At 35.4% G+C, this 13,225-nt stretch overlaps 1 protein-coding gene across 3 annotated transcripts; it reads right to left on the bottom strand.

Annotated features, from left to right (window-relative positions):
- Positions 1-162: 162 nt before the first annotated feature.
- Positions 163-12,766, bottom strand: LOC118030347 (anaphase-promoting complex subunit 5). Of its 3 annotated transcripts, XM_035034410.2 has the most exons (20): positions 12,412-12,765; positions 11,799-11,958; positions 11,575-11,696; positions 11,118-11,367; positions 10,620-10,797; positions 10,435-10,513; positions 10,229-10,314; positions 8,698-8,827; positions 8,363-8,395; positions 7,382-7,630; positions 5,831-5,908; positions 5,462-5,724; positions 4,471-4,530; positions 4,310-4,377; positions 3,619-3,724; positions 3,373-3,514; positions 1,827-1,925; positions 1,020-1,284; positions 833-900; positions 163-469 (listed from the first exon to the last, which is right to left on the bottom strand). In XM_035034410.2, the coding sequence occupies exons 1-20, from the start codon at positions 12,589-12,591 to the stop codon at positions 308-310; spliced, it is 2,778 nt and encodes a 925-aa protein (XP_034890301.1). In that variant the 5' UTR covers positions 12,592-12,765; the 3' UTR covers positions 163-307. The 3 variants fall into 3 exon arrangements, with proteins under 3 accessions (XP_034890301.1, XP_034890302.1, XP_073264643.1); XM_035034411.2 differs by lacking the exons at positions 833-900; positions 1,020-1,284; XM_073408542.1 differs by lacking the exons at positions 163-469; positions 833-900 and having other exon boundaries at positions 1,141-1,688; positions 12,412-12,766.
- Between the last annotated feature and the right edge of the window lie 459 nt (positions 12,767-13,225).

Genomic DNA, 13,225 nt, shown 5'->3' with positions numbered 1-13,225 from the left:
CTGTCGCGAGTTTTCAATTTTATAATAATGAAGATTTGAAGTGTGAAATTTGGTAACTGATCTAGCACATAATAGCACTCAAAAATTCTCTTCGCACACTTCTATAATGTGTAAGCTCAGGAATAATACACCCTCTTGATGGACACAAATTATGAATCAAGGTACACGTAACACATCTTAATTCTCATATACGCATCACAAGTTCTCAACAAAGAAATGTTACATGGTGGAAAACATAGAAAGTAAAAGCTACTGTTGTTAAAATAATCAGGATTCTAACTTGCATGAAATACAGCTGTAATTTTCTTCACAACATGTTCAGTAAAGGATCATCCTCATCCTGAGGATTCTCTAGAGCCATCATGTGTTCCTTGAATGAAGCTGCAGCTTCTTCTCTCCTCTCAAGTTGCCCAAGTTTGTCAAATACATGGGCCATCAAATAGAAAGCTTCCGCAGCCAACTCATGATACTGTCCAACAAAAGCAGCACCATCAATTATAATAATGAAACCCTAAAGAAACAGCCGCGTTTTTGCTATGTTCTGGAAAATTTAGGTTAATAAACGTGTGAAAATGTTAAATTTTACAAGTAGAAAAGGAAAACGAAGTCTGAGCAGAAAAACGCTCCAACTAAGAATCCCCTGTTTAGAGAAGTTGTAGAATAGGTGATATGTAATATTGCAAATACTGAAATAATATGGAACTAAAGAACTAATCTTTGATTGCCGAAGAAAAGAACATGTAATCTTTTTCAGAATTTGGACAAAAGAAACTCCTATATTTGACAACCGAATGCATGATATTCAAATACTTATATTCAGACATCTACAAACCTCCAACACTTGAAGCTCATCAGAAGCTTGCCTCAAAAGATCTAACACAACCTCAGAATCTTCAAAAACTGAGAAAATTCAACAAAAAATAAAGTTATTTTGGAATTTTTTGAAAAAAAAAATGTTTAACCCAACAATGAGGCCCCCTTCCCCTAGGGAAAAAGAAATGGAGATGAGAGAGTGGAACCTGAGTAGCTTGGATCAGATAAATAGCATTTTGCTTCAGTGATCTGAGCCCTCGCTTGGAGTTCCAACCCTCCATGACCAAGAATCATGGGTAGAGCCCCATGTATAAGGGTCAGAGCCCTCTTTGCATGATTTGATCCTAATGAGAGCCACAACTCAGCCAAGGTAAGAGTGGCTGATGCCTTGAGTAGATCCAAATTAAATGACTGGCAAAATGAGAGGCTTGCCAATGCATAAGGAAGACCTAAAACAGCATTGCCTGATTTCTGATGACACGTAAAAGAACTTTTATATCATTTCTGCACCTGGACATATAAATATTCCAAAGAGAATTCACTACACTACCACATGACAGATAGCCCCTATAAGGGCTAAATTCATCCATCCAGATTTATTATGCAAACTAACCACATAATAGTGCTTTAACGGATACAATGAGTTTACCTGCTCATCAGAAGTATACCTACAGACATACATTCAAATGATAAAATATATCAAAATGCATCAATGTCAGAGGAGATAAAGAAAACACTGCAAGATTGACCAAGTTAGTGTCAAGAAATTCAATGGCCCTTCAGGGTAATCAGAGGTCACCATGTGCAAGTCCTCTGTCTAATATTTCCATTTCATCTTCGGGCAAGCTAATGGGCTGTATTTTTCCCCTTTTCCCCTAATCATTTAGGAGAGGAATAGAAAACCAAGTTTAACAATAGCATCGTACAAAAGTTTTCCAACATCTTGAAATAACAAGATAGGTCACTTCAAAGGAAGCTAAATCTATCAACACTTATCAAATCTGTCATTGTACCTTGTGAATTTCTGCCAGCAAAAGAAGAACAGTGGCATTCTGAACCTGCATATTGAATTTGTAACACATGCAAAAGAGAGAATGTGCAACAGCGGCAGCCTGCAAAAGACTGACATATCAGAAAGGAAAGGAATATTACTGAACCTAAAGCCATGGAAAAACAATTAAACAGTTTGGGGAATGAATAGTGAGACATCCAGGAAGGGAAGATGCAGTACGGACTTGCAAAAAGGGAATAATCTTTTGGTTGTTGCCTCGTGCTTGTTGTTTAGTTTACAGCCTCATTTTCTACTTTCTGTACCAGCTCTACCACCATAAAACTTCATTTGATTCAGCTTTTACAGGACTGTCCATTAATACAACTCTTAACCCAGAAACCAATAGACTCCAGCATGCACACATGGCTATGGTGGACTGATTATTGGGATTGGTTTAGTTTTCTAGGCTCTAGCACTCTACAGGGTACAAATGAAAAAGATATCCCGGGGACTTCTAAATTTTGTTCAATTGGTGCTGTTATTAGTAGGCATTTCCATGTTCAGTTACGAGTTTAATCAGATACTGTTCTCATTTAGCTATTGGTTTCTGTAATGAAGCAGGAGTCTCCACTTCGCAAAGTTTCTAAAATTTGGTTAGCTATCAATATTAATGCCACCACCACTCATTCCTATCATCACCAATACTATTACCATTGCCACCCCACAACCAATACCATCACCCCTGACCATCATCACCAACTCTAGCATCAATAACACCACCACCCTTCTTTGTCATCACAACTATCACATATGCATCAACACCATAACCTTCATGATTGTCACCATTGCTGTCACTTACCAACACCAATAGCTGACAAGGTACAAGAAGATCAACTTTCAAGATATTTGTAATTTATTAGTTCTGTAGTATTTTTGTAATTTAGGAAGTTTTCTTATAGTGATATTTGCAATAATTAAGAGTTGTTATTTTAAAATATTATACTTCCTATTTTAGTTGGTACTCTTCCAGGCTTTTGAGTGCCTATAAAAGTGCACTTGTGCGTTGTATTTGAAAGCAGTGTATGGATGTGAGAGGCAGATTTGCCTCTTCTTTCTCAATTCTTGTGGATTACGAACCCTATTTCTTTGTGGATTCAGAAACTTTGAATAAAACTGGGACATTAGGTGGTCACTTTACCTAGACCTAGCTTCCGAATGCTCTCTCTCCCTCTCCAGCAGTTGGCTTTTACAATAAAGCATGCAAATCTAATTCTCTGGGAAGCTGAGCACCCACAGAGTTTGCACATGATTCTTATTAAGCTCTAATAATCATACAAACATACATGTGTGCGTGTGTTCAACATTAAATTTGCAGTAAATTAGCAATTCATGAAATGTAGTAAATTATGCCATCCTGCTCCTTCCAGGAATTAGCTTCTAAAGAATCCATGCAGGGTAAAGAACACTATTACTCATTTCCATCAACATGAAACACTAACCCTCAATGTTATTTCATTAAAATTTAAGTAAATCAAGTAGAAGACATTTAAATGTCAAAATATGTATACCTGGCTGAATTGATTTGCTGCAAGCAATGTGCGAGCATGGCGAAGGCTTGCTTCAGTCTTCAGATCTTTGTCCACACCACTGACAGATGATGCTAGAACTCCAAGTTCATCACATACTTGTTGTGCTAGCTTCAGATTTCCTCTGAATACCAAAGTAATTTTACCTTAGTTGAAGAGGAAGTTCGAATTCAAAACATTTTAATATACATCAAAGAGATGTATAAATACTATGGTCAGTAGCCTCACCGATGCAAAGCACACTCATGGAGTAGCTGCAGTTTTAGCAGCAAAATTACAGATTTTGAGACAGTTAAGAACTTCTCTTCAGCTACTTTAAGAGCAGCAAAGGCCTCTGGTGGTAGAGAGAAAGAAAAACAAAATAAGTAAAACAATGGGTAAAGGAAGAATGGTAAACATACAATTTTGAGCACAAGCATATATGTTTTTGAATAGTTAACATATGAGTTTGAATGTGAACGTGTAAGAGCATGTAACAAAATGCTGAGTTATGGAGAAGAAAAAGACTTTCTCCGCTGTATAACCTTTTTTTTCTTTCAAAACTACAAGTTTATGCAAATTTACCAATACAAACTAAAATGAAATGTGTCTATTTACACTCATTATTTCCTTTTTGAAGGAAGATTTTGCTACGCTGTCAGAGGGAGAATGTTTACAAAGAGACTGCAACTTGTCAGCTCTTTACAACCCCTTCTCCCAAGCCAGAAGCAAAAAGCAGCCTGGTGGCAAAATACAAATTTGGGAATTTGATTCAATTGCCAAATATAAAATAATTTCAAAAACTTTCAACTGCTTCTGAATAGTGACAGGTTCATGTATTGAAATCTAAAAGTTTATAAAAGAACCCCATGGTGTTTCAGAAATGCATTAAGAACATACTGTGAAGCTAATAGGAAGATGTTCAAGCATTCAATCTGACCTTTGTATCCTCGAAATACTGCTAAATGTTGGATGAGCTTTGCATGTACTGAAGCTGCATCAGATGAACTTAAAACAACCAACACAATACAAGAATAAGAAAGGAATAGTGAATAATAGCAACACACGAACAAATCTTCTGATACTTCAGCTAAAGTTTACCTTGAAGCATCAGCAAAGCAAGTGGCATAAACCAGCGAATTTATTCGAGCAAGAGGAGCACTTTAAAAAAGGAAAAAGAAAATGAGCAATCAAACAAGACAGTTAGAAGCAATAAGAGAAAAAAATGCTTTTCACAATATAAGACATCCAATTAAGAGTCCAATAATTCTCAAACAAACCAACAAAAGTAATACAAGCATGTAAGATTGCACTAAACAAGAACATAGTGAAGCTGCCCTTATTAAGAGAGAGCTATTGTTAAATCTTTGAAAGGAGTGCTCAAAAGAGCATATTGCAAGTGTGACTAGGAATGGAAATCTAGACTAGTAAATTTCATCTCTCAGTTTCTACTGTCACATTCTTTTAATGTCTAATTATAATCTTCTTTAAGTTACAAGGCAACAGAGCATCGAAAGAAAAACTTAAAAAGCAGAAAAAATAAGTTATAAACAACATGAATATAGTTCTGCTTCCAGAGTCCTAGCTTCAAAGTCTAAATAAATTAAGAAAATAAATCCCTGGAAAAATAGAAAAAGAGAGAAGAAGATTTAAAAATGTCAACATCAACCAAAAGGGCAATCATATGAAAAATAGACTGAGGATATTTCATTGGAAGCTTCACCTCCACCCAATCAAAAGTGGACTACTCTATGCTGCTCAAGACATCAGAAGAGCTATGCAGGTCAGGTAACACATGGGTTGAATAAAATGTGAATGCTATGATAATGGAATGAAGAAGTCCCAAACTATCCAACATACGCACACATATGAAGACATGCATGTACACATAACACTTATGCACAGACAAAGAAAGTACCCTTAATATCTGTATCATATCCAGATCTATAAATTAGAAAGAAACGGCAGACAAGTTCATGCATCACACGTTCAAGGTCTTTTTCAAAGGAAATAAGCAGGCAAATTTTACCAAAAGGTAAAGGTCATGTACAAAAAGGTGACAAGTAATATTGAAGGGTCCTCATTAATTCACCTGCCATACATCTCCCAAGCAGTGGAGCGCATTATGTATGAAGAACCTAATAATTGCAAAACAGATTTGGGAACTGAGCTGAGTTGCGTAAAGAATCGGTGTGCATCACAATTGTTTCGATGTCCATTCTCCTGGGGCAACAATGGTGAATCCATTGACTTTGGAAGATTGTTGAGCCATGTTGTACTAAAAACACCATCAGTTGTCATTGTGGAGCTTTCAGAGCCAAATTCGCTAATCAAATGAGAACATAATCTTAATTCCTGCAACAAGGAAATAGGAAACGGAAAGGGTTTGCATAAAATACTAATTCTGCATGTTACAAGATTTAGAAAAACTGTAAATAGAATCACCAAAGGCATCAAATACCTTGCAAACATTGATTGGAAATGTTCTCAGCTTCATGGAAGCTTTGGGACCAAATGACAGCAGAGGTCTTTGCACATGCTGCAAATCAAAATATAACTGAAATAAGTAGCTTGTGACAGTATAAAGGTCAAAGAACTTTTACACAAGTCTCCAACTGCTGAATCAACTTTTAACTAAAATATTCTATGCATTCAAATAAACATGCCTAATTGTACAAGACCCCTCTGAGCTTTTGGTCAAAGTACATCAGTCCCTGGAGTGAAAAGTTTGCACTGGTAGTCCCTGAACTAATCATTTGATTCAATTTAGTATGTGTTAATGAAAATTTGGTTTCCATCCAAATTATAATGGATTTGGCATGTAAAGGTCACATGACCTCATTAAAAAAATATCCTAATATATATTTTCATATTTCTTTTAATAAAATTGAAATAGAATTTGATAAAACCAGTAATAATTTGAAAGAAAACCTAATTTTCACTAATGGCAGACTACATTGAATCAAACAATTACAGGGATTACTAGCATGAAATTTTTGGTTCAGGGACTAATGGTACTTTGACCAATAGTTCAAGGGTCTGGCAATTTAGCCAATAAACAAAACCAGAACATATTCAACAGAACATGTCTAAGTTCAAAATTTGAACCAAACCAGCATTTGGTAGCATTGTGTGGTAATATTTCAACAGAACAAGAACAAATTGGATTCTCAGAGACATTTATTTATCTCTGGCAAAATTCTGTGCCTACTACCTCTACCAACATGTAATTTAATACTTAATAGCCCAACAAGAACTTCGTCACTCTTTCTGCATATTATTTGTGACTTCAAACTTTGGGAACAAACTAACAGTGTCCACGATATAGCCATCCCCATGAATTGTTTCCACAGAACCAGAACAAATTGGATCCCCAAAGACATTATACTGCTTGGTTTTGGGAGCAGAATATTACCACAAAAAAATGCAAACATTCTTTTCACAATAAGACTAGCAACTCATAGGTTTAAACACAACATTGAAACAACCTTTAAATCTCTAAAACAAGCCAAATGCATCAGCACTAGACTGACCCACTCTCCAGTGTAAGTCCCAAGCAAGTGTATTGCAAAAACAGTATTTAAAAGGAACTTCATATGTGCTTCTTTTCTGTGTTTTTTATGCTAGTTTGCATGTCTACTCACTCAAAAGCAAGCGAACAGCAGCCACCTTGTTCACTGAAATATTTCTTATTTGCACAACATAGTAACAAACTACTGGAAACAACATAGGTTTGGTAATAAATGTTTGTGTAGAATTTGTGAGCCCACTTTCTCCTCTTATCGGGTTTTTAACTCACTGATAAAGGTAGGAAGAGACAGGTAAAGAAACAGAAGATTCTAGAACTGACCCACTGTTTCATATTGAACAATAAACTACATATTTAACAAACAATAAACTATCACAAGAACACTGGCCTAAACACATTCGTAATATACTACAGTACTCTTCAAGAAAAGAAAATTATAGTAATGGGCTGCTAAGATGAAACTCTAGTGATTCCCAGTCTCACCAGTAAATCAAATTTGGCCAGAGCAAGATGATTAGAAGCAACCAGTCGTTTCAACTTTAAACTTTCTGCTCTCTTCAGAGACTCCCTCAAGAGAACAAACAATTGTTGCCCAACAGACAATGAAGTGTCCATGCTGGTTATAGGTGAGAAAGAAGTTCCAAGTACTCCTGCCGAGCTTGAGCAACCAAATTCAGACAATACATTGCATATAGCTGCTAAAGTGTACGCAAGACAACTCTCATTACTTTGCTGCAACAATAATCAGCCATCATCATACAAACAATAATTAGAATTAAGAATTGATACAGCACTACAGTGTCTGGCAAAGCCTCTAAAATCGTGTTGCAACAAAAAGAACTATAACAACAAAAATTCATTCCATATCTCAAATTTATGTGTTATGTTTAACCAAGAGACTAAGAGACAGCACTGAGATTGAGCCTATCGAGTTGGAAAACCATTTTGATATGATTTGTTATGTCCACAGTGCTTGTTTAAATACATGATATGGAAGGCTGATTTGTGGCTTTGTTTTGAAAATGGAAGGGAGTCATTTCTTTATTTTTATTTTTCAAAAAGCAGTTTGGTAAAATACTCAAAACACTCCCTATACCCTATCTTAGAGATCCAGGAATATTAAGAAGGCTGAGGTAGTAGGGTTTGAAAATACACAGACCCAAGAGCACGTTAATATCTTCTCAAGTTTCTATATTTTTCTATGCAAATTAGTGCAGAGGATGATAGGCAATCATTGTTGGAATGCATTTTAAAATTCAGGTAAGCATTTCAAATTTTGGTAGCTTAAATAAATCATTCAATTCAAGCTCAAGCATCACCCCAACTAGATGCCTGTCCAAAGAACCACAAAAAAAAAAAAATCCTCAAAATGCAGAAATAGCTTTCAGAAAAGTACATACATGTGCATGAATATAAGAAATCATGATTTGAGAAGTGTGAAAAAACACTAAATAAAGAGATTACCTGTTGAGAAAAACGAACTGCTTCAGTTAAAACCTGAAAGTACAAGCAAAACAATTACTGAATGGAAACAATCACAAACATGAAAAGTAGAACATTTCACATGCCCCTAATTGGACTCAAATGAAACAAGCTCAAGTATCCCTGACCACCCAAGAATTCCCTGAGATTTGGGAAGCTAGCATAGTTGAAGCTTTAGCTCAAAATCAAGTTCTGAACCAAAAACTTTTGGCGAGCTTGCAGAGATGCAACTTGTTAAGTTTTCAGTCAGTAAGAATTAGGCAAAACTAGTACAACAATTACTAGTTTTTCTTAAGAGAGATTTTTCTCATGCTTACTTGCAAAGCTTGCTTAGGATGCCCAAAGTGTAAATGCATCATCCCCAAATATATCAGACCAATCTCATATCTTCCAGAGCTATTGGACCCAGAAGAAGATGGAGCTGAATCAAATCCCTCGGCCCCTGCACTTTGGTGACAACATTGGTAAAATAAGGCCACTTTCTTACTCAAAGTATAAAATAAGTTCATTTGAGATAGGAAAAAGATTACAGATGGTGTGAATTATATAACTAATTCAAAGATACCATCTATTCCAAGTGGTGCTTGTCAAGGTGAAATGAAGTTTGATAACTGGCCCTTGGCCTACACAAAATTGAATTTTCTTCAACATATTTTGGTTTTCATAAGCAACAGCAATGACCAATCAGTCCAGCCTAAAGAATAACCTTTGAGGAAAAGGAAAAATAAAAAAGAATGAGAGAAATCTGATTAAATGTTGGGTTTTATTGTGTTACTAAAAAGAACTAGAATCAGGCATTGAAGGTATTGACTCCAACATTTTGTTTACCATTAGTCATTCATTTCCATTCAAATTAAGGCAAATTGATTCTCTGCTCATTAGAACATGTTTGAGAAAAAACACCTGGAAAGGCCCACAACTCACTGCACCAAAAGGAAGTGAAGAAAGTGACCCCATCCAACAAAACTTGCCTTGCTAAAATAGAGATCCTTGAAAATCCTCAACATTACTCCGGTGGCTATCACCAAACAAATACAAACATAAAACATCTACAGAGAATTTAACAATGCTTCCTCCTCCCAAATCCCGCCAAATGCAGTAAGAACAAAACCTTCACCCCACTTAGAGAAACCGAGTGTACACTTAAGTAATATCACGTTCTACATATCCCTAGTTAATAGATAACTTTGCTTCTCCCATCTATCACAAGGCATAACATGTATCAGGAGATCGGCCTTGTAAGGCCCCCAAACCTATCAAAAATCCATAATATTAACTCTCTAAGTATCATCATCCAAACAAAACAGAGATGGCGTATTGGCTGTCCAGGTACAATTGACTTGGGGCAATCAAGTTCTACTTGGGGTCCAAGTATGAGAGGACCCCTCTGGAGCCCACATCAAAGTATTAACTCTCAAAGAAAATCAAAACTATGGATTTGAAAAATCAATAGAAGATCCTGAGTTTTTCTGGCGAGACTCCATGAAATTGCTAGCTGCAAGAAGTTACTTCCCTCTAAAATAAGAAATTTAAATATTCAAGCATTAACATAGAGCAAGTTGTGGCAATAGATTAAATGGGAAAGATACAAAAACAGAGATTCCAGTACCCACAAGTTCTCCAGATGAGGATATGAGCATTTTGACTCTATATTTAACTAGTGTGAAAACATGAGGAGAAAAAAAGGGGGGCTACTGATTAACAAATGGAACTTTTTGCAGACACCAGGATGCTACTGGAATTTCCAAGCGGAGACCTCGATTAAAAACAGATAAATTATATAAGTTCCAATGAACATTTAAATTCTGGCACTTGGGAGTTATATCGTCAGCTGAATCTTTTTGTTACCTATAATCAAAGTAGCGATGAAGATTATCCAGAGCGGCAAAATAATCATCATGATACAGGCTGTTCAAATATCGTAAGAAGTGAACCTGGATCAAGCACATCCATAAAAAATGATTACAAAACAAATGAATATATATATATATATATATATATATATATATATATATATAATAGGCTCACCAATATAAATAAACATGCTAACTTACACGATGTAGCTCAGGTGCCAATTTTGTAATCTGCCTTAAAACAAGCTCAAAAGAATTTAAAGAGAAAGAACTGTCATGCCTGCAACCAGAAAAAAAACAGGATATTAATTTATCAGTTTCAAACTAAACTGCAATTTAAACAGTGAAGAAACAGTATATTAATAGCAGTTGGTTGTGACGCTTACTTTTCAATTGCATCTGCTTGCTCCATTAAGTAACCTTGTACCTGCCAGTTTGTTCTTAGGAATATCTCCCCATAGGGATCAACATCTCTCAATTCATTTCCTGGAGGATGTACATATGCACTAGTTTCTCCACATTTGTCACCATGTTTGGAACTTGGATCTGCAACAACCTCTATATCTGCAAGTTTTGATTTATCATTCTCAAAATCTGATGGTAATATCTTCATCACATTAATAAACTGAGAAATACTCAGAAATTTGGACATAGTTTTAGATCCACAGTGTTTGCATGCATTATAAATTCACAAATCACTAAGTGAATTTTTGTGGAACACCACAAAATTTAAGTAACAAAAAGATCTGTTGGGTTAAACTGCTCATGACTTTGCCATAGCCAGATGTTAAAGGAGGAGAAAAAACCATCATAATATTTCGTGAAAAGTGCTCAATCTTCAAGTGTGCATGCCAGCACATGCAGATAACAGATAATTATCATACCTTCAACCAATCCAGAAAGTGCTTTAGGTCCGTGAAGGTGAAAAGGAACTCTTTCACTGGCCTGTTTCCTTGCTTCAATTTCTTCATTAACTTTTCCGAACATGAAATTCTCCAAGTCCATGTTCTCATATTCTGATAATGTCTCCAAATCATTACTGGACTCGTCTAAAAGCCGTGTCTCATATGGCATGCAGCTTGACATGGCTTCTTTACAATAACTCCCAATATTTGTCAAAAGATGGCACAAACCCTGCATTACATTTTTTAATCATAAACACCTAGTCATGCAAACAATAAAAAGAAAGCATCAAATCATTCAATTTCACTTCTTATTCAAAATCAAGTTTCCGCCTTTCTGCCTTCTCCATTTCATTTAGAGGAAAACAATGACATATCAAGCATGATGGAACACTAAACAAATGAACAGTTATGACCACGAGCAAGAATACAGCAATACCTCAAACGATAAGAGATTAAGTGTGAGAATGCAACGACGGAGAAATAATCCCAGATTGCTATTTGGGTCCAAAATAACTTGATTATCTTCCATAACAGCTAAATCCAATCCTCCAAGTATCCCTGACACCACAACACGAAAACTTCCAACTAACTTAACACAAACACATAAAACCCAACAAAAAGAATTAAGCAAAAGGGTATTAAAAAGGACCAAAAACTAACCTCTCATTTCAGTAAAGAAGCTATATAAATCATCTGGCGCTGATAAAGATGATAACCTGCTTGTCAAATGATCAATCAACCAATGCCCCAATGACCCACTGATTTCCTTCAATTGATTCAACAACTCCTCTAGCTTTGGCTCCAATATATCATCATAAGACTGCAACATCAAATCCACACATTTTATCAAAAAATCAAAATTTTATGCTTTTGCACTTAAGGCCATGTTTGGCTCGCTTAAAAACTGAAAATACAAAATAATCCTTTATTTTCCTTTAAAAAAGGAGAAATTAAAGTTTCTAAACAGAACCCATTACTCAAAATCATCAAAAGATTCAAATTTTATAAAAAGAAATCCACAATTAAAAAGCTTAATCACTTAAGGACATGTCTGGTTCTTTCCAGAATTTAAAATACAACAAGAACACATATTTTTCCATCAAAAACGAGATATTCAAAATTCTAAATGGAACCCATTATTCATTACATCTCTAAATTCAAATCCAATACAATTAAAAAGCAATTGTTAATCAAAATTGGACTTCCAATAATAAGCGAACCAAACGCTGCCTTAAGCCTCTCTAAAAAAAATGACTTTCGCAACAGTACTAACTTTTGTGAGGGCTAATAAGTAGAGCCCAAGACGGTTGTGTTGAGAGACGGAGGAGAAAGGGAACGGTGGTGTTGTTTGAGCAGGTAATGCGTAGGTTTGAAGAAGTAAACAAACTGAGACTTTGTGTGGTGTTAATGCAAACGCGTTTGTCATCGGCGGTGGCTGCGGTGGCGATGCCATTTTGGGTTTTCTCTCTCAGTGTTGAGAGATTTGGTGAAGTGACTGGTATACTGATGGAGATGGTTTTGGGGTTTTGGGATTTTTGGGGTTTCGAAAAGTACCGGCAAATAAATGTTTAAAAAACTGAAAACAAGTTAGTTTTTTCTCTCAACAACATGAATATGATTTATTCTTTAAAAAAATAAAATTACGGGTATGATTTCAATTTGAGGTTTTTTTTTTTTTGTATTAAATAACATTTGTTTTGTTTTTTTTTTTTTTAATTTTAAGTTAACCCTTAAAAGTTTTTTGTACAAGTTTTTGTGCATTTAATTTAGGTATATTTTTTCAATTTGGTAAAAAAAAATACGTATTATAATTCAATAAGAACATTTGCAATCCCTGATCAATAAATTGCAGGAAGACATCTATGGATGTACTCTTAGTCTCAATGGCTTTGAATCTAAGTCTCCTTTTGGCTTTGTTTCTTCCAAACTATCCTCATGTATGAACATTCTGTCAATCCAAAAAATCATCCAACCGTTGTTCTACTCATGCCACGAAACTTCAATCATCTCATTCCTGAATATATGTCTCTGTTTTTTTAGGCTGAATTTTTTTTTTCTATTTTTATTTATTTTCTTACCAATAAAAA

Source organism: Populus alba, chromosome 4 (genome assembly GCF_005239225.2).
Source record: "Populus alba chromosome 4, ASM523922v2, whole genome shotgun sequence".
In the NCBI taxonomy this organism is placed as follows: domain Eukaryota; kingdom Viridiplantae; phylum Streptophyta; class Magnoliopsida; order Malpighiales; family Salicaceae; genus Populus; species Populus alba.
Note: the sequence above shows the minus strand (reverse complement) of the source record. Positions and strands in the feature narration are given on the sequence as shown.

Coding starts and splice junctions, on each gene's coding strand:
- LOC118030347 (XM_035034410.2), bottom strand. CDS start 12,591: ATGGCATCGCCACCGCAGCCACCGCCGATGACAAACGCGTTTGCATTA. Junction 10,514..10,619: donor CAAGCAGATGCAATTGAAAA/GTAAGCGTCACA, acceptor TTCTGGTTGCAG/GCATGACAGTTCTTTCTCTT. Junction 10,315..10,434: donor TGGCACCTGAGCTACATCGT/GTAAGTTAGCAT, acceptor TGCTTGATCCAG/GTTCACTTCTTACGATATTT.